Source organism: Toxotes jaculatrix, chromosome 20 (genome assembly GCF_017976425.1).
Source record: "Toxotes jaculatrix isolate fToxJac2 chromosome 20, fToxJac2.pri, whole genome shotgun sequence".
In the NCBI taxonomy this organism is placed as follows: Eukaryota; Metazoa; Chordata; class Actinopteri; family Toxotidae; genus Toxotes; species Toxotes jaculatrix.
This window is the reverse complement of record NC_054413.1, coordinates 913,821-934,364: the sequence shown is the minus strand read 5'-3', so window position 1 is coordinate 934,364 and position 20,544 is coordinate 913,821. Positions and strand designations below refer to the sequence as shown.

General features: G+C 42.5%; 2 protein-coding genes across 2 annotated transcripts in view; both read left to right on the top strand.

Moving 5' to 3' along the window:
• LOC121200363 (protein NLRC3-like) overlaps positions 1 to 20,544 on the top strand; it is a 567,821-nt gene that overhangs the window by 347,698 nt on the left and 199,579 nt on the right. The window lies entirely within an intron of this gene.
• nrn1a (neuritin 1a) lies at positions 4,514 to 13,868 on the top strand. Its single transcript, XM_041065779.1, has 3 exons — positions 4,514 to 4,753; positions 10,175 to 10,322; positions 12,471 to 13,868. The coding sequence occupies exons 1-3, from the start codon at positions 4,699 to 4,701 to the stop codon at positions 12,697 to 12,699; spliced, it is 432 nt and encodes a 143-aa protein (XP_040921713.1). The 5' UTR covers positions 4,514 to 4,698; the 3' UTR covers positions 12,700 to 13,868.

Genomic DNA, 20,544 nt, shown 5'->3' with positions numbered 1-20,544 from the left:
TATCAGGACTGGATTAAATCATCTCTCTCCTCTGCAGCGACAGATCATCAGTCACCACGTGTCATGATGAAATGTTAGAGGTGCTGTTTCTGTGTTTTCTGGGCAAACAGCCAGTCATAAGCAAACCGAAGACTTCAGCTTTCAGGCCGATTTGTCCCCCAGAGGACGAGTCACCGTCTCTCACCTCCTAATCTGCCTGACTCATCAGGACCCACAGAGGGTTATTGTGGTCTGTCAGCAGATCTGCTGTCGTCTCTGCGTGTGCAGGATGAGACGAGACGGGAAAAATCAAAACCAGCAGGACAGAGAAATGGACAGGACAAACAGACAGACAGACAGGAGGACAAGAAGGAACAGGCAGAATAATCAGAGCAAAAAGAAAAATGGTCAGAGGAGAAAAGGAGCCGAGAGGACAAGAAGAGAGGACATCTCCGCTGTCCACTGTTCAAAAAATAAAGGCACAATGCCCCCAGAAAACAAAGGACCAACAATATGGATAGGAAAGAAAAGAGGGACAAAAGGAGGACATGATGGGAGGAAAAATATAAAGGACAGGACAAATCAAATGAGTAAAAGGACAGAATAATGAAGATATGACAGGAAGACAGAAGAGCACTGGAAATGAAAGGGTGAACAAATAGAAAGAACAGGAATGGACATTAAAGGAAGGAACAGAATGTGAGACAGAACTGAGAGGACAGGAAACAAAGAGACAGAGCATTTTCAAAAATCAGGGGATAAAAACCAATGGACAGGATGAGGAGGACGGGACAGTGAAGAAAGGGACGAATCTGAGACACAGGACAGAATATTAAGGAGAGGGACAGGAGAGAGAAGAACAAGACATAACAGGAGGTAAAAGAAAAGACAAAAAGACAAAAAGACAAAAGGACAAAAGGACAGACCATGTTTCATCTCATCTGACGTTAAATGTTTGACTCGAGCTCTTCAGGTCAACTCGTCTCTGAAAGAGGAGGAAGAAGAAGAACAGGAGGAAGTGAGAGCAGAGGAGGTCACTCTGCTCCTCTGACCTCCCACCACCCCTCCACCCGCCGACCCCGACTGAGGACAAATTGTGTCTTCAGCAGTCTGAATTAGACAAATCAGGTGAGGAACTGTCTGGAATTAGCTTCAGGAAAATTCTGGAATATTGTTTCAAACAGAGAGAGGATTGTGGAATCTCTCTGAGTCTCAGCAGTGAGAAGACAGAGGAAACTTCAGTTTGACAGTTTGCACATTTCGCTTCTCTCTGAGGAGAAAACCACAAGGGAATCCACAGAATAAACCCAACTCCCGAAGAAGCCAGGAGCCAGGGGTCAAAGGTCAGAGCAAAGACGGAACATCCCTGCGGTCACTGTAAAAGACAAATACAAAGAGAGTGAATGATGAAAAAGCAAACGAAAGAAGATATTGAGTTATTCTCCTTTTGTCTAAACTGGAGAAAACTCCTCAGAGGTTTGGTCCAGCGAATAGTCGAGCGTCTCAGAGCAGCAGAGCAAACGGCTCATCGCCACCTCGGGAGTATGAGTCAATACCCAGTGGTGAGTCACCGCCGCCAGCCCGCCAACCAATTACAGCCTCAACAGGGGCTTTGTACCCAGGCAGCCCTGTAATTATCCTGCAGGGATTAGAAACCCCCCCCTGCACACACAGCCACGGCTAATTGATAAATAAGAGACGGAGCAAAGCTGAGAGACGATGACAGGCTCCGTGTTCGCAGCTTAAAGTGACAACAAATCTATTCTGAAGGTGAGTTTTCAGGCAGGGCCACAGATCTTACTTTGCTTACTCACACCTTCACTAAGTTACCGAGCTGTTTAATGCTGAGTGCTTTGTACAGATGCTCTAAATGTGGAGACAGACGAAGAAGACGCACAAAAATCACCACAGAGAGACACAAAGCAGTCTGGGAGGTTTTCAGTCGCACAACCGACACTGAAAACAGACGAACAGACAAAAAAAAAAAGCTGGAGCTGAAAGCTGCTGCTACACGTTTCTACCACCAGATGGTGCCACTGACTGAAGAAACAAATGGAGGCGAGCAAGATAAATGATGCTGCAGCCTGCACACACACACATACACACACATACACACACACACACACAATCCCATTGAAGGATTTGCTACTGTGACATCATCCCTACTTCCTCTAAAAGAGCCATTTGGCTCACAGGGTCGATGCTGACACCCCCCCCCCCAGCACCCCCCTCCCCAGCACCCCCCTCCCCCAACAGAGTTTCCCCCCCAAATCCATAGTTATGATGTATTATGTATGGTGTGTCCTTATTATGCCGTCTCCCAGTGGGAGCAGCGAAACCGATCTGTGTCTCGCTCCCAAATTCAAATGAGGGCGCTGCTTTAATGGCGGGGTGAGATGACACCGCATACAGAATCACCTCGGTGATTTACGCGCTTTAAGAACCGCTCAGCGTTAAAAAATACTCCACAGAATGATGCAATGTTCAAGCTAAAAAAAAAACAAAAAAACAAAAATGATTTGACGTCATTCCTGAAAAGACATGTTGGACGTTTCAAAGTGTTGTAGCAGAAGGTGACGAAGATGAAGATGATGAGCTGGCTGAGCTGCAGAAGTGACAGAAAAGTGAATGAAGACTGGAGTGAAGCAGGTGAGTCAGTCTCAGGCTGAATCACAGCGACTTTGTTGGGAACTATTTTCAGCAGCGGATGAATCCACATTTGGTGCTGCAGTGAGAGTTTGAGGCAGCAGGACAGTGTGTGTGTGTGTGTGTGTGTGTGTGTGTGTGTGTGGGGGGGGGGGGGGGGGGGGGGGGGTCTGTTCAGGGCTTCAAAAAGTTGTGGGACATCGCAGTTGCTCCTGTTTGCCAGCAGGTGTCAGCGATGTGAGTTCAGCTGTGTGTTTTGCCTCTGATTGGACGAGAGGAGGACGGATCGTGTTTGAAGGTCAAACTCAAAGTCAAAACAACAAGGTCACACACACACACATGCATGTGAGTACACACACACACACACACACAGATGGCCATTTAGTGTCTGTCCAGGAATGAAATGTTTTTAGATTTGAGTCAATTTGAAACTGTCCAGGGACCCAATTATTGTGTATTTGTGTGTGTGTGTGTGTGTGTGTGTGTGTGTGTGTGTGTATTTGTGTGTGTGCCTCAGGGAAACATCTGTGTTAATATGCAGCAGCAGCAGAGAGTTGGTTTGTTTCAGATTCTGCTGACGTCAGCAGGAGGAGACGAGATCCCCCACACCTTCTTTTTCTTTTATCCCAAGTATGTACACACACACACACACACACACACACACACACAGGACTCACAACATGATATGATGTGTGTGTGTGTGTGTTGCTTCCTTTCATTCATGTTTAATGACACGTTCATATTATTGTAATATCACATTGTGTGTCTGTCCTCTGACTTGTCCTCTAGCGCCCCCCGCAGGTTGACATTTTTTCAGTACGTCCACACACGAAGTCACGTGTCCAACATGTCCAATCTTACAAATATCTTGGGACAATTATGGACTCAAACCGTGAAGCCGTGTGCAGAACAACACGGACCAAACCATGAAGATCTGCTTCTCTCGTGTTTTTAATGAGAGGATTTTAGGTTTTTCTTTGGTTTGGAAACTCTCTGACGCAAACTGTCCCAGAACAAAGCTTTGTTAAAAAAAAAAATCAAATATAACAGAATAAAAAATAAAAATAGAAATAAAGTCACTTGAACCTGAACATGACACCTGTGTCACACATTCATGTTTTCATCAGGCACACAAAGACCTGTGATATTTCATGGCTCCACCGTCCAGCTGCACGTGTTGCTCCTCTAAAGGTCAAAGGTCAGTCACACATGTAAAAATCCTCCTGCATCACGTGGGTGAAGGTTTAATCAAGACCTTAAAAATGCTGCTGCGTCCTGACACACAAACCTGAGAGCTGCTCAGAACTACACAAAAACTGAAAAATCTGCAATCTGTTTGCTAGTTTTCCAAAATTTCTCTCTTATGTTTTTGGGGGTTTAACTAAAAAAAAAATATAAAAAAAAATAAAGAGGTGTTAATGATGTTTTATCCAATGATCAGTCAATCATTAAAGAAAATACCTGTCAGGTATTGATAATGAAAATAATTGTGGTTTGCAGCTGTACAGATGTTAATTATCTGACAAACACAAAATAAATATGTAAATAAATCAAACCTGAAAAAACGTTAAAACAAATGAGTTCAATAGAAATTACTATATTATTATATTATTACGGTTTTAAAACCAGGTTTTCTGTGGTGCAATTTTTCAATAACTCAATAATTAATAAAATATATATATATAAACATAATATATTTTGATTGGGCGCTGGTCAGTTTCCCGCTTGGTTGTGTGTAGGTTGAGAGAAAGAGAGAAAGAAAGAGAGAGAGAGAGAGAGAGAGAGAGAGAGAGAGAGGGCCCCTCCTCTCTCTCTCTTTTCTTTTTTCTCTCCAGACGCGTAAAAACAGGCAGGAAGCTCGGAGACGAGCAGGGCGGAGGAAGGACCGCGCACAGAGGAAAGAGACGACAAGAATAAAGGAGCAGGAGGAGGAGGAGAAGAAGAAGGAGGAGGACTCAGAGGGCGCTGGATGTAGCCGTTTTGCGGGTGTTTCGCGGGGAATGTGCGGCTCCTCCTCAGCTGCTCTCCAACTTTCTGAATCTCTGCTCTCATGGTGAGAGGAGGACGCAGAGGATGGGAGTAACCTGGTCCTCCAAATGCCTCGCACTCTTTCTAGCTCTTCACATAGGTGAGTAACGGAAACCAGCATAATTCTGATTTCAGATAAATCACACTTTATGCTTTTTCCTTTTTTCCACGTTTTTGTTCAGAAAAACTATTTTTTTCTTTTTTTTTAAATTCTTGTTTTAAAGGCCAAAAAAATGTATGTTCGGTTTTTGAAAGTGTTTTATATTTTAACTAATGATTTAAGGTAAAAAAAAAAATCAGCTTTCGGTCGCTTCTAATAACGAGTTGTAATTTTTTTGGTTTTATTTCTAATTTGGGTTCTTTTTGTTCTTTTTGTGTTTGCAGACTTAGATTCGTTGTGACTGATGAGAATTCATTGTGAACTGCTGGTGGTGTTTGCGCTCTCAGTTGTTTCCCTGTTGGTTTGGGTCGTAATGAAGCGGTGGAGGCATGTGAGCAGCAGCGGCTCGTTTTAACGGGGCTACACTTCACATTTGGAGGGTGTGCGTGACACGAGTGCGTGTGTGTGTGTGTGCATGTGTGTGCTAACAAGGGGAATGCCCCCCTCCTCCCCTCCCCCCTCTCCTCCTCCCCCCCTCCTCCCTCCCGCTCTGCACCTCGGTTGTCCCAAACCAGAGACATTCACTGCGTTTTTTTCACCTGGAAAAAATATTAATAGAAATATATATATTAGTTTTAAGGTGAAAAAATAAAAAGTTTTTTATTTGTTGTTTTGGTTTCACGCGGGTCAGAGTTTATGGATGTGAAGCAGGTAAAAGGCCTGCGCGAGTTTCTGCAAACGTCCGTTAATCTCCGGTGAAAACAGCCGCGATGAGACCAGCCGGTGCCGTTTTCTTCCCGGTGCTGTCGGTTCTGCAGGACCCGCGCTTCCCGCCGCAGTGTGCGGAGCTGCAGGGAGGCAGCAGCACCGTCACACCCGGGAGTGAAAACCGGAGGAGGAAAAAGCCAAAACAGCTTCATCACGTTTTTCACTTTGTCTTTATTTTATTGGCTGTAGCTGCAGTTTTTTTTTTAGCTCAGCTGCTCTGAAATAATAATAATAATAATAAAAAAAAAAAGCAGGATGAACGAAAAGACTCGAACAAGGTCGAAAAGATCGTTCAGGTCTTTTATTTTCATGCGCGCAGCAGCCGACGTGCACCCGCCTCCTGCAGATAAAACCTGCACGATTTTCTTTAACGTTTTCTCATAAAATCCTGTGAAAATAATCTTTTTGATCGAGAGCTGGGTTTTAACGCGGCAGAGAAACGGATCCGCAGCAGCAGGAAACCTGCGCCTCCTGGATCCGTCTAATAACTGGACCGCACAAAATGAAAAGCTGCAAATATCTGAGCTGAAACAACAGAAATATGGAGATTGTTTTCTGCTGTTGCGTTGCATAACGACGCTGTGGAGGAGGACTCTGTGTGCGTGTAGCTGTGAGTGTGTGAGTGTGTGTGTGTGTTGTGGCAGAGAGAAATGCTGAATTATTCAAGACGCAGAATCCTCCTCGGTGCTATTGTTAGAGAGAGAGAGAGAGAGAGAGAGAGAGAGGTTTGATATTCAGGAGGCAGGAACGAGTGAAATCAGGTTGAAAATAAAAACAGTGGATGAAGGATGAGCTGAGGAATAAAGACAAAGTGTCCGAGGAGCGTTTGTTGATCGAAATCATCCAGAAACGAAACGAGAGGGAAAAATCCGAAGCAACCGAGGGCAAATAAATATCTGCTGAATTATTTAGTTCACACAGACTCATTATTACATGGAGGGGAATCGAATAAAATCGATTAATTGGTCTGAATTTCAAATACCCCCCATCTCCCCATTAATTCTGGCCCAGATCAGTCTCCTGCGGGGTGAGGCTGGTTCGGGTTTTGGATCCAGATCTTCATCTTGTCATCAGTCTTTTCCGGTTTGAACAGTTTGTGTGTGTTATTTGAATCGCTGCAGTGTGATTGGCTGCTGGGAGCGGAGGTTTGGCGCGATGCGGCAGCAGATTTCTCACCTCAACGTCCCGTTAGAAAAAAAGAAAAAAGAAAAAAGAAAAAGAATCGAAATGGTTTTAAATCTACAAAGAAAAAAAAAACAGTTACTGTACAAATATTCATCCTCAAACACGTGATATTCATCCTTCCACTGTTCGCTAAAACTCATATTCGCGAGCAGATTGTTGTCAGTAATAATTTTAATAACGATTTAAAACGTTTTATGGATTTTTATTGATGGAAATGGTTGGAATTTGGCTTTTTGGGTTTTTTTACGCGCGAAAAATGGCCTCGTGTGTCGGAGGTGGGTGTGTCTGTGGGAGCACACGCTGCTTCTGGCACCGAAGCACTGCAGGCAACAGTGTGTGTGTGTGTGTGTGGGTGTGTGGGTGGGTGTGTGTGTGGGTGTAGGTGGGGTGAATGAGTGCGAGCGTGCCTGATGGGAGGCGTGAACGAAAACGCTGTGCGCGCACCCGCTCGCGTGCGTGTGACGGGACCGTCCTGGTTTCACTCAAACAGAAATAAACCCCGAAAAGACAGAAGAGTAAAAAGAGAAGGGAAAAGATGGAGCGATGAAGGATGGAAGCACGACAGAGAAAAAAGAGAGAGACCAGAGAAAAAAGAATAAAGGAATAAAACACGTCTGATCAGATGATGTAAGAAAATATTAAAAGAAATCGACAAAATAAGATAAAAATAAAACATTAAAATAAAAATTAAAAAAAATTAAAAATTAAAAGATTTAGTGGTAATTTTATAGAAAAGTTAAAAATAACTTCACCTCAGTTTCATCTGATCAATAATAAATATTTATTAATAATAAATCATGTTGTGAAGAATTAAGGAGCCTGAAGGAAAACGAATTTAAAGATCACATTTCTGGCAATAAAAGCTGATTTCTTTTTTTTTTTTTTTGTGAGGATGTGAGGGCTGAGGGAAAGGTGTGTGTGTGTGTGTGTGTGCGTGTGTGTGTGCGTGTGTGTGTGTGTGTGTGTGTCTGTGTGTGTGTGTCTGTGGGGGGGGGGGGTCCCCTTCATTCACATGTTTTCCTGACCTTGTTTGGAGCTGATTGCATCGTTTTGGTCTCGGTGCTGCAGAGACTCAGAGCATGTTGCAGTGATGGCAGCCGGTTAGTCTGAGATGATGTAATGCCTCCAACACACAGCGGTGGAGAGACACTGCGAGAAACAATGGAGAGAGAGGGAGAGAGTGAGAGGGGAGGGGGGGGAGAGGGTGTTTGACTCTCATTCATCCATCCCATGTTAGCAGAGAGCACTGACACATTACAGTCGAATGAGGTGATTTTAAATTATGCAAACATCAAGATTCAGAACATTAATCCTTCACTTTACTTTGAATCTGATCCAGAAAAAAAAGCTAAAAAGAAAAAAGAATATTTTTTAAAAAGTGTGTTAAGGTTAATTAAAATGACACTACGAGAACATTACAGCAACATAAACACAACATAAGGGACTTTGTGGATTACACAGGAGCAGAAATGTAGAAATCAAATAATAACTATTATCCTATAATATTAAAATAGTGTGACTGTCATAAAGATATATAATAAAACTGTCATAATGTATAAAGGTTAAAGTATAAGAGGTAAAATTAAATAAAAATAAATCGTTTTTTTAAACCACTGACACAGAAGTGTCCCAGAGATGGATTTACAGGCTGATGTGTTTCACACAGTTTATCAGCAGGTCAGTAAACTCTCCATGTGCCAAGTCGAATTCGAAACATGAGTCATTGTTTTGCTCATGAATCAGTTTCCACCCTCAGCTCTTTCAAACATGTGGCAGAGACATGTCTGAGGTCAGTAACGTCCCTGACACGGACACTGTCTCAGTCGCTGCTGAAAAAGGAAGCAGTGAAACTAAAGCTTCTGTTACAGGAAACGATGGTGGTTCAGGTTCAGTGGAATTAAACTGGCTGGGAACGTTTTCTGTGATAAACCTGATCAGGATCTTTCCCTCACCTGGACCAGGTGCTGAGTCTGAACAGAACCTCGCCTCAGCCCAGTGGAAGAGAAGCATGTTACCTGTCAGCCAGTTCATTATCCTGTCCAGCTAACACCTGCTGTGTCTTCACTTTATATCTGTGAGACAAAAAGGTGTGTGTGTGTGTGTGTGTGTGTGTGTGTGTGTGTGTGTGTGTGTGTGTGTGTGTGTGTGTGTGTGTGTGTGTGGTGGCCTGCTGGTCTCTCCCTGATAGATGAGATGCTAATCAGCTGTATCATTCACACCAGGTGCCTTTCGCAGGTAAAGTAAAACCGGAGCAGCATCAGTTTCTTCAGATTTTAGATATAATGATCATCAAGATTCAATGAGAAAGTGGAACTTCTGTCAAATTACTTTCCAATTAGATAAATTGTGTAGCCCCGCCCACAACCCCCCCCCCCCCCCGTCCCCCTCACCCCCGTCCCCCTCACCCCTCCCCTAACAGCCGTGTCTCGTCCTACACGTCATGCTGTGTTAGTCCACAGTTTGATCGAGTGGAACCGGACAGCAGGCGTGTTATTATCCAAACCAATCAATCAGCCCAATCCCCAGCTTAACGAACCACACACACACACTGAGTTAACAAAGGTCATGTAAAGAGGCGTGTGTGTGTCATGTTAGTGCATGTCTGTGACTGGCTGAGGGGGGATGGGGGCGTGTCAGACCCGTGCTGTGTTTTACAGTTGAATTTTCTCCATGTTAAAAGTGAATTATGGAGGAAATGGACACACAATCACACACACAATCACACACACACACAAATCTCCATCTCGTGTATACAGGAGTTCAAGAATGAACAGAATTAATGGATCAGTCCCCAAACTGAGATTTAACCAAGCTGCAGCCCTGTGTCACATCTCAGCTTCAGTCTGCTGTCCACCAGACTCCATTCAAAAATCAACTTACTTTCAGAGCCTGTTTTCTTTAACATAAGGGTTTCTGTTTATATTTTTATGCTCAGTGACAACATGTAGCTGTTCTACTATTAAAAATGAAAAACCGTTTATGTTACAATTAAAAATGTTTAGTATTTAGAAACAACAACAACAACTCACCAGATGCACTGATGAAATAAAGCCCAGACTTCATTGTTCTATGTTTATGTTGTGTTGTATGAGATTTTGTCACTAAACCAAAGCCAACATTGATTTTGGAGGATTCTACAGCAGCATGTTTTTAAACATGTACTGCCAACATTTTTCACGTTTCAGTGCTTAATGTATATTTAATCATGGCTGAGTTTAACCACATCAGCACTGAGGGAAAGATTCAGGTCATCATCAAAGAAAATCAGTGTGAGCAGAACATGACCTGCAGTCGTTGGTGTTAGATGAATAACTGGTGAAATGTTTTCTTCAGCTCCTGTAATGATTGAAAGTATATTTCTTTTTCTGTCTCTCACCCCGTCTCCCTGTCCTCTCCCATCTCTCCCTCCATCCTTACCTCCATCCTTCTCTTCTTTCCTTGCTCCTCTTCCTCTTCCTCCCCCTGCAGTCTCCGTGTTGCAGACGGTGCTGGTCAGCGCTGGTCAATGTGACTCGGTGTTTAAAGGTTTCTCAGACTGTCTGCTTCAGCTGGGGGAGAACATGGCCAACTATCCCCAGGACCTGGACGACAGGGAGAACCTGCACAAGATCTGCAAGTACGTTTACACGACGTGTCAGAGCTGGTTTTACCGTTAGGACGAGGTGGACTGAGGCAGCCAGAGAGGCCGCTGGTCAGGCTTCTGCAGCTGTTCACGGTGGTTTTTCCTCCCCTGTGTTTCATCTTCTCACCACAGTCAGATAAACACGAACACCTGCTGTAAAACATACACAGTATAAAAGTTACATGCAGTACAATGATAGTATAACCATGTATAGACCATGCACTACTGCAAATTCAACAACAAATCCTGGCGATATTTTCCCCCACAAGAGTCAAATTGAATAAATGTTTTCCATGTTTCCTTCTGAAAATGAATCTAATCTAATCACAACCACTTTCCTCATAAAATAATCAAATTCAGGGGCCTAAGTATATAAAATCAGTTTTTGCCTTCAGCTCCCTTGAAAATTTGTTATCGTCCATGAGTCTTTGTGTCCCCTGAACCTGTTCTCTCAGGCAGACTTCCTTCCTCAGGCTGTTTCCTAGCCCCTTTCTTTCCTGTGACCTTACAGTTTGTTTTCTACAAAGACGACAATAAACACAAAACAATAAACACATAGGTCGATAGATTCCTGTCAGTTTATTTTCAGATCATCGCAGCCTGTTTCATGGCTAATTTTTGCTGTTCGTAGCATCTGAAATGACAGTGACAGTGAAGCTCTCTGGACTCAACACTGAAAATAAGATGAGTGATTTAAGTACAAACCCTGAGGGGGAAACTCAGGGTGCAGGGGCCTTTCCAGCCAGCTGACCCCCACCTCCCCAACCTTCCCAGCTCCCCTTTTATCCCCCACGTTCGTCCCACCATCCAAACCGGGTGGGCACCAGATGGCACACCACAGCAAGAGGCCCCCACCCCACCCCTCCACACACACACACACACACACACACACACACACACACACACACACACACACACACACACACACACACACACGATTTTTTAATTCAGTGACAGCTCCATCACAGCGGTGTTGAGGCGTGGCAAGAGGGGCGCATTAATACGCCTACACACACACACACACACACACACAAACACATGCACACAGACACAGAGACACACACACACACAGACTTTAATTGCTCAGAGATGTAGCATCGACATGACTCGGTTCAGGAGGTCAACATCAATGAGAGCAGATTGGAAGATTGGATTAGATTTGTGTGTGTGTGTGTGTGAGTGTGTGTGTGTGTGTGTGTGTGTGTGTGTGTGTGTGTGTGTGTGTGTGTGTGTGTGAGTGTGTGTGAGTGTGTGAGTGTGTGTGAGTGTGTGTGTGTGTGTGTGTGTGTGTGCATGTGAGCAGGCTGGTGTCATCTTTATGTTAACTGGGAGGAGGAAGGAAAAAGAAACAGATGGACAGATGATGAGGAAGAGAGGAAGCCAAAAAATACAAAGAATAAAAAAATGGGAAAAAAGAGGAGGAAAAAAGGAAGGAGGAAGTGAGAGAGAAAGGAAAAGGATGGGAAAAGATGATACTTACAATATAAATAAAAAAATCAAACTCTCAAAGAGGAAGAAGAAGGAAAGAAGGATAAAGAGGGAAGGTAACAATAAAGGAAAGCTGACCCTCATCACTGTGGATGTTATTTATCTTGTCCTGACACATGAAATACATTTGGTTATTGAATCTTCAGACAGAATCAATAAATCTTGCATTCTTCTATCCTAGTTTAGTCACTGTAACTTTAACCTCTGAGGGTTTTCCTGACTGAATAGAGTCCATTTCATTTGTTTTATAAAAGGCTGCAACGTTTAAAACTACAAGGCTGAATCAGTCGTTCAGCTTCAGACTTCAAACTTCACACTGGCTGAGTTTTCTCTCGTGTGGCTGAAAAAGCCTCTTGAGTGGGTTTAATATTTGGTTTTATAATTATATAAAATATCTCTGTGCCCAGTACTCATGGAAAAAAAACATTGCAGTAATATGTTTAGGGGCTCTGCACTTTCTTTATATTTTGTCTTTTTCACCGGCTGTGTCTTCATAAGCTTTTTCCTCGTTTTGTTTTCCATGGTGCCAGATTCTGGGATGACTTCCACTCTTGGCTCTGCCTCCTGAGTAGTTGCTGCATCCAGTTTAGAACCAGCCTCCCACTGCAGTCATGAGCTTGTGGTGTTAATACTTGCTGTGTTTTCTCCTGCCAGTTACTGGGATAACTTCCACTCCTGTGCCACGACGGCGCTGGCCGACTGCCAGGAGGGAGCGACGGACCTCTGGGAGAAACTGAAAAAGGAGTCTCGCAACCTGGATTTCCGTGGGAGTTTGTTTGAACTCTGTGGCAGCGGCAATGGAGCCCCCAGATCTGCCGACGCCAGGGGCCTCGCCTTGGTCCTAACCACACTGCCCACCATACTGACTTGGCTGGCGTTTTAACAGAAACAAGGAAAATAAAAACACAAAGCGAAAAGAAGAAAAAAAAGGAAAAACCCAAACAAAAAAAGAAATTAGAAAAAGAGTGATAGCTGCTCTTCGATACTGAAAATACGACTTCAAGGACTGAGTTTGAATTCATCACCAGAAAACTACACCCAAAATGGATTTTTACTACAACATCACTGTATGGCGGCCTGGTTTGCCTTCCCGGGACATCTGCAGGCCATCCTCCTGGAGCGCTCATCCAATCACACGCTGACCTGACCCACAGGTCGATGACATGAAATATTCAACATGCCGCTGAACTGAAATGATGACAATGATAAAAATTTGATGGATTCTTGCCCGCTTACAATCGTGGAATTACACAGTATTAAAGTCAACCATGAATTATTGATGTTTAGTAGGCTAGGCCTAGACAGCACTATGTGACTGCTGGGTGCTGACACAGTATCAGGCTATATATTAGGGTTCCCATATAGCCTAAGGCACATCTTCATGTGTAATGCGAGGCCGAGCTTAACTCAACAAAATCAATAAGACAAGCCGAGGCCTAGAGCCCATTTCAGACCCGTCACCTCATTTCCATCACGGGCAGTTTTTCCTTTTTTTTATTGCGCCAAGTAGACTCTGTTGAGCCTGGTGGTTTTGATGGACCGAATGCTTGATAGTGATGTAATATTTGTATTCTTATTGGCTGTTTATTGTGCTTAGGCCACGGCCACACCAGCTTTTATTTATCATGGCGGCTCCACGTTACTACGCCTGAATGGAGTCGTCACTATCGGTGGTGGAATTAGTTTTATCCTCCTGAACAGGTCAAAATTTACAGGCACACTTGTGGCAACTTGCAAAAAGCTAAACTACAGCGACCTTTGACCCATGCAGCATGGCTTACAGTCAGTTGTCAGCCTGCAATGGGCATTTTTAAATTTCTAGTGCTTTACTTTTGGTTGCTGAGCTGGCTGCCACTTCCAAAATCAACACCACCTGAAGAAACATCTCTCAGCCAGTTTCTGGTGTGACCGTAGCCTTATTTTTCCCCACCAAGCTCTGAGGTGCAGGGATGTAGTTGAGAGTATAAAGCCTGCTTTTCATTACAGACCAGTTTCGACTGATGTTAACCTGCATGAAGTCAGTCCCGAAAGATTTCAGGACGTGAGCACAAACTCTGAAATGTTTATTATTGCTGTCACATGAAACAACAACAAGGAAATGACAGTTGTTGGTAGCACGAGTTGTTGTTGGAGATTGTGTCCGTCAAGCTAACCGTTTAGCTAAGCACCTAAAAGAGATGTCTGAGGTTAGCTAACAGTTCAGTTTAGCAGCTAAACCAGATTGGTGAAGACTAGTCAGTGGATCAGTTTCACGGCTAAACTACGCTGATGAGGGCTAGCCAGCAGTTCAGTTTATTTAGCTAGATCAGATTGACTTAGGTTAGCGAACAGTTCAGTTAGCAACTATAACAAATTGAGTCAGGTTTGCAGCTAAACCAGACTAGGTCAAGTTGGTTAAGAGTTCAGTTTGGCAGTAAAACAGACTGAAGGAGGTTTAGTTTAGATTAGCTTAGAGGCTAAAACACAGTGTTTGGGTAAGTAGGTTAGCTAAGAATTTGGTTTAGCAGCTAAAACATATTAGGTCAGTTTAGCAGTTAAAAGAGATGGATTACGATAACGTGGGATTAGCAGCTACACCAGATTAGGTCTGGTTAGCTAAAAAGTCAGTTTAGCAGTTAAATGACTATTAGTTTAGCTAAGAGTTCAGGCTAGCATGTGGCAAAATTCCCCGTTCAACTTTAAGAGTCTGATCAGGTATTTTGAGCCTGGTTTATTCAAAACACAACTTTTCCCATCAAGCAGAAAATGTGTTTGAATTTAAACTCATCAGAGTTTAAGTGTCTTTTAAGACGTAAACCATAAGTAGTTATAGCAAACACTTCTCTTTTCTTCAGATGTGCTCATTTCCTGAAATCCCATAAGAACAAGTTAAAAAAAAAAAGTTGAAGTTGCTGTAAGACAGATCAGACTTGTAAAATCTATTCAAGGATGTTTTCATTGTGAAAGAAGCAGCATATTAGATTGAACTTAATTCGTGTTGGTGGTTGATTTCCCACCATCCCTCTGTCCCGCCACATCCCTGCTCAGCAGAACCACGTGTTAGAGACGAATGAATCTGTGAGCAAACAAAGTGGCAACTGAAAGAAAGAAAAAAGAAATGTGACGTGGAAAAGCCGACAGCAATACGAAGACGTGACTTCATGGCCAGTGTAGCTAAAAAAAAAAAAAAAAAAAATCAAACCGTGGCTGAAGAGCGATAAGACTGTTGCTATTTAACACAAGCCCCGTTTTCATAAGCCAGTGATTCATATTAGACGACCTTAGTGATATATTTTAGGTCTGTATGTTAGATTAAAAAGCTGAGTCCCAACAGTACAGTAGCATCATAAACTACATAAACACAGTAAATAAATTCGAGGAGGTTGTTCATTTGTTTGCTGAGGCACAGACAACATTTCCACTGCCTTCTGACAAAAAGATGTGTACTTCTGTTTGTTTGTTGGTTTGTCTCTTTGTTTGTTTATGGGGATGTTGCGTAACAAAAAGAGTTAAAAAAAAAAGGACTTATTCCAAAAATCATCTAACAAGAGAATATGTATATTGAAAGGATTTTAAGAAAATAAAAATAAAAAAGCTCTATTATAGATAGTCTATCCCAGACAGTTTTAACACAAGATTGATACTTTACAAATTATAGGCCTACTGAGATATATAAAAAAATAAAATAAAAGATTGCTAAAATAATAAAGAGTAATAAATAAAATGACTAATGTTTGAAAAGAAGTGTGTGCTGTCGTTTTGATCAGGGGATAAAACTGTGGTTTTATATATTGAGTTTGGTTTGCTGCATTCAAGATGATGGACTCTTATTCCTCACACACACACATGCAGAGTGGGATTTGGAGTGTATTCATTATTAATGAGGGAGAGTCCCTGAGCTGCCACATGTCTCGGCACTCCGAGTTTGTATTGATCGAGAGGAGGAGGAGGAGATAGGTTGATTCTCCTGATGCAGAAGATGTTTGTTCAGTTTAACATGGATAATCCAAGCTGCCAAGACTTTTAAACCTATTTGGTGTTGATCTTAAATTGACCAATCAGCCCACAGGACTAACACCTAAGTCTTTATAATATTTAGGATACAAACAGATCTGCTTTTCATGCTGCAGGAAGACATATTAAATCAAATATTCTTACAATATTCCTGCACAAAGGTTTATTTTTGAGACTTTTGTGTTTTATAGTAATTTAATGGCACATAATCCTCCTTCTTGTTCAGCTGCTGCAGGAGAACTATTTATGAAAAATGAAGAGGTGGATTTTAATGAGATCTTTGGGAGGAAAAACTCTTCACAAGCTGGATTACTAAAGGTACATTTCTGTAATGCTCCTGTGGAGAAGTCTGTAATTCTGCAAGATTGATTTTACTTTTTTCTGTTTTATGGTATTTTAATAACTCCATGCTGCAGCAGGACATTTGAGACAACAGTGCAAGGGTGGATATTTTAGAGACTAATGGAAAGAAGTAGGAGATTCCAGATTGAATTCTTCCACAATGTTTCTGTAATATTCATCCAGAGAAGAATGTGCTTCAGAGGGATTGATTTCACCCTGACTTTTTTGTCTTTCATGGTTTTTAATAACTCAAATATCCCATAATCCATCCATGAGGAGGAAAAAGACTCTTTTTTTCAGTCTAGAGGAGGAAATATTAAATTGAATATAATAATAATTTATAATAGAGAAACAGTGGATATAACAAGGATCTGAAACAGGGAAGAGACTGTGAAGTTTGTGGCGCTTAAGGCTGATTTTATCCAGACTGTTTTATGGTATTTTAATAACTTCAACATCCCATAATCCTGTTGAGGGCAAGAAAGCGAATCTTGTTTTTACACTGGAGGAAGAATTCTTAAAAAAAAAAAAAGAAAAAAACAACAGAGAAAAAATGTGGAAACTCTAGGAATCAATGGGAAGAAAAACTACAGTGATTTAAAATTAAAATGATAAATACAGGGAAATACAGCAAAACGAAAATGAAGAAATAACTAAATAAATAATAGAATAAATAAATAAACAAAGAAAACAGAAACTACAGGGATCTAAAAACTAGGTGACTGCAAATGGGATTTTTCTATTACACTCCAATAATACTCCTGTGAAGGAGACTGCAGTGCTCGGTTGGTTTTATTCCTAATTCTTTGTCTTTTATTGTATTTTAATAATTCCAATATCCCAAAATAATAATGTAAGGATGGAAACAGATCTTGTTTCCATGCTACAGGAGGAAACATTAAACAAAATGTTGGCAGTGTGAAGGTGGACGTGTGTGAATGGGGAAAAAATCCAGGAAGGTGAATCTTCTACGGCATTTCTTTAATATTTCTGTGGAGAGTTTTTATTTTCAAACATTAAGCAAAAAAGTAATAAAACTGTGAAAAAGTTGTGCATTAAATAGACTCATGGGAAGAATACTTATGTTAGGACCCTCCATTTTTTCTGTGACCTTATATTGAAAAGCAAGTTCACAGTTTTATCATTTTTCTGCTCATTTAATCATTTTATAGGTTTATAGTGTTTTTATAATACTGTCTTTTTTTTTTTTTAACTTCCTGCAGCACTCTTATTGTAACTGTGCTTCGTGTTACAGTGTTCGTGTTTCGTACCGCTGAAGCCGCTGTTACAGGCCGCGCAGCTCATCTGTGGTTCTAACAGCGAGGTTTTCAGGATCTCAGTCTAATTTCGTTACGGTTTATTGAAGCTCACGCAGATTCTCATCAGAGCCGCGGTTTGCGTGCTGCGGGCTCCCGAGGGGAAACGCGTGCACGGCGTGTTTCTGCATTAATATGGATGCGATGTGAAGTGAGGTGAGGCAGAGGACGGCTGCTCCTCACAGGACAATAAATATCAGAAAGACAGAGAAGCATTTGTTTCCCTCTCAGGTGCTTTTCACCTGCAGAGAAAAATCTCACCTGATGGTAAAAAAACCCCGCGAGATATCGGATGTTAAATATTTTAGAAGGACGCGATTAAACCACAGCGAGGCCGCTGCGCGCGCCAAGCACGAGCCACAGATGGGTGTCAGCTGATTCACATGGAGATTCCAGCACAAATTAAGAAGAAAGAATCGATTTAAAATAATGAAAAAATATATATATATTATATATATAATATAAAGATTTTCATTTTACATTTTTAAAATTTCTCTCGAAATATGCAAAAAACAATAAAACTGCTTAATTACAAATAACACAACAAAAGTTAAATTGAACTTAAAGTGATTTTTGTCTTTTTAGGATTTGCAATAAAAAGCATTTTGACAGAGCAGCAGCAGCAGCAGCCCCGGAGGGGAGACACAATAATTCCTGAAAAAAATGGAAAAATAAAAAATCCTAAGAGCCAATTATCGCCTTTACCTCGAAACAAGAGCAGGCGAGATCTCAGGCGAGCTGCTCATCTCAAATGCATGGAGGGAAGCCGGAGAGATGGAGGAATTCCCGCGGGATTTGGAGAGACTCCTACCAGTCAGTCCCGTTTTTATTCGCTCAGCAGCCTGTCAGCACCGACCTGTCAGAGAACAACCAGAACAGGAAGAAGGTTTATTTTACTTCATTTGTTCGTGTGATTTAAATTTAAAATATAATTTAAATATTGATGTTGTGTGGCCTGGTTGTAATAATTAATGTGAATTATTACAGTCAACTGGATGTCCAGCTGTTCACTGGAAAAAAGAGAAGAAAAGAAAAGAAAAAAGCTTTTATTAGAATTATCCAGAACAGTTATCGTTTCAGAGGGACCTCAGTTTGTTGGTGTGTGTATGTGTGTTGTTGTTGTTGTTGGTAGTGTGTGTGTGTGTATGTGTGTGTGGGGGGGGGTGTCAGACCAGAAATGTGCCAAAACCCCAGAGAGGTGTCACTCAGATTTTTCCCATTCTCACATGTGATGAAGCTGCAGTCCCGTCCTCCTCACACTCTGATGATCCTGTTTCACTGAAGCAAAAACACCATTAAACCCAGAACCACAGAAAAATAAAAGCCACAGGTGAACACACTCACCTGAGCTCGTACGTTACCACAGAGACAAACAGGCCACGAGGAACCAGCTCGGCCTCATTATTCCCTGACGTGGTGAAAAAGAACACGGAGAATCAGCTGATTCCACCTGGTACCAAACCTGCTTCAGGTTCAGATACAGTCACTGAATTCAGCTGAATTCACAGTGAAGCTGTTCATTCACATGTTTCTGTGTCAGACGGACTCTGTATTAATTACAAGACAAAAAAAACACCAGCCAGTCTGGATCTGCAGGTAGAAGCAGGATCTGTTTCCTTGGGTCCAGACACCAGCAGCAGTGCTGTGCTCAGGATGCTGGTCTGGGGAAACTCACCCCTCTGTGAAGGCACAACCCAAAATAACATCCTCTGTGTCTTCTTTGGGATTTCAGCTCCTGGTGTAAATGGGGCGGATATCGGTCTGCGTTCCCTCCGGACCAACAAACCGACTCCAGAACAGCATTATGTGAGAACCGGAGGGGACTGGAATTGAGGTTGTGAGCTGTGGCTGTCAGGCGAGAAAGGCCGGCCGCCGTAAATGTGTCCGGCAGTTTCTCACAGCAGAGGAGGCTAAATCTGAGTTTGCTGATGTGTAAATGGGTCACAAGTTCTTACTTTGAGCAAACAGCCTACATTTCATCAGGAGGACGCTTTACTGAAGTGGATTAGTGGGTTGGCTGAGAGTTTCTGACAGCAGCTCTGCAGAGGGTCACGTCTACACACAAACTCTTCACACGGCGTTTGAGAAGCAGCTTTGATTATTTTCTCACTATCGTAGTAAAACAGCCTTTATTCAGCTGCGTCTGCTTTAAATCCCAAACCACTGTTTACCACCTGAAAAATACGTCCTGAAGAAGCCAGACATGCATCTGACAGTCAGAACTGCTGGAACGTGTAGGATCAGGGTGTGGTTCACATCCTGGAGGTCAGGAAGCCCCAGGATTGGACGGCTGAGGGACCCATCACTGATGAAGACAGGAAATAAGACAAACATTTCTACACTGAAAATCAGGTTTAATTTATAAAGTGATGAAAAAAAAACTTAATTCAACACTTACCAACTTTTGGCAGAGTTTGATGGAACAACAGACAAACTAGAACAAACAGCTGATTTCAGAGAGTGAGTCTTACATGGAGACCAGACACGTCTCAGGCATGGCTGGTTGTGGTTCATGTTGAGGTCAGACAGAGGCTGAAACAACGAGCAGGATCATACGATCAGTTTTCACTCAGGTGGTCAGAACATAAACACGCCACAGGATTATCCTGCGTCTGTTCTGGAGTTCTGGTTTTGATCTTGTTTCATTTTCAGAAATCATCCTGCGGGAGCCGGGGCTCACCCCTGCCAGCACCCTGCAGAACTGGGTCATTACTAAATATACCACTGCTCCTGCCTCCTGCACCAGCACGGAGGCAGCACAGCGTTCTTCACGAAGCGCAGTCAACAGATCGTCTGAACGCTGAGGGGAAACTGCTTCAGCCTCCTCGTTCACTCCCTGCATCCTCACACGAGCCACACACGCCTGTCACGTGACGGTCTATTGATAGCACCGCGGAGAGGAAGAAATAATCTGGCCCGGAAACAGACACAAAGTCCACGTCCAAAAAACAAGCAGAGACGGCCAGCTGGCAGGACAGAGGACGCCGCTTCACTGCTTCCCCTCAGAAAACCAGGCAGGACTCAGGCTTTCCCAAAGTTCCCAGTTTAATTCATATTATGGTTTCAGCTTCATTCAG

Coding starts and splice junctions, on each gene's coding strand:
- nrn1a (XM_041065779.1), top strand. CDS start 4,699: ATGGGAGTAACCTGGTCCTCCAAATGCCTCGCACTCTTTCTAGCTCTT. Junction 4,754..10,174: donor CTTTCTAGCTCTTCACATAG/GTGAGTAACGGA, acceptor CTCCCCCTGCAG/TCTCCGTGTTGCAGACGGTG. Junction 10,323..12,470: donor AACCTGCACAAGATCTGCAA/GTACGTTTACAC, acceptor TTCTCCTGCCAG/TTACTGGGATAACTTCCACT.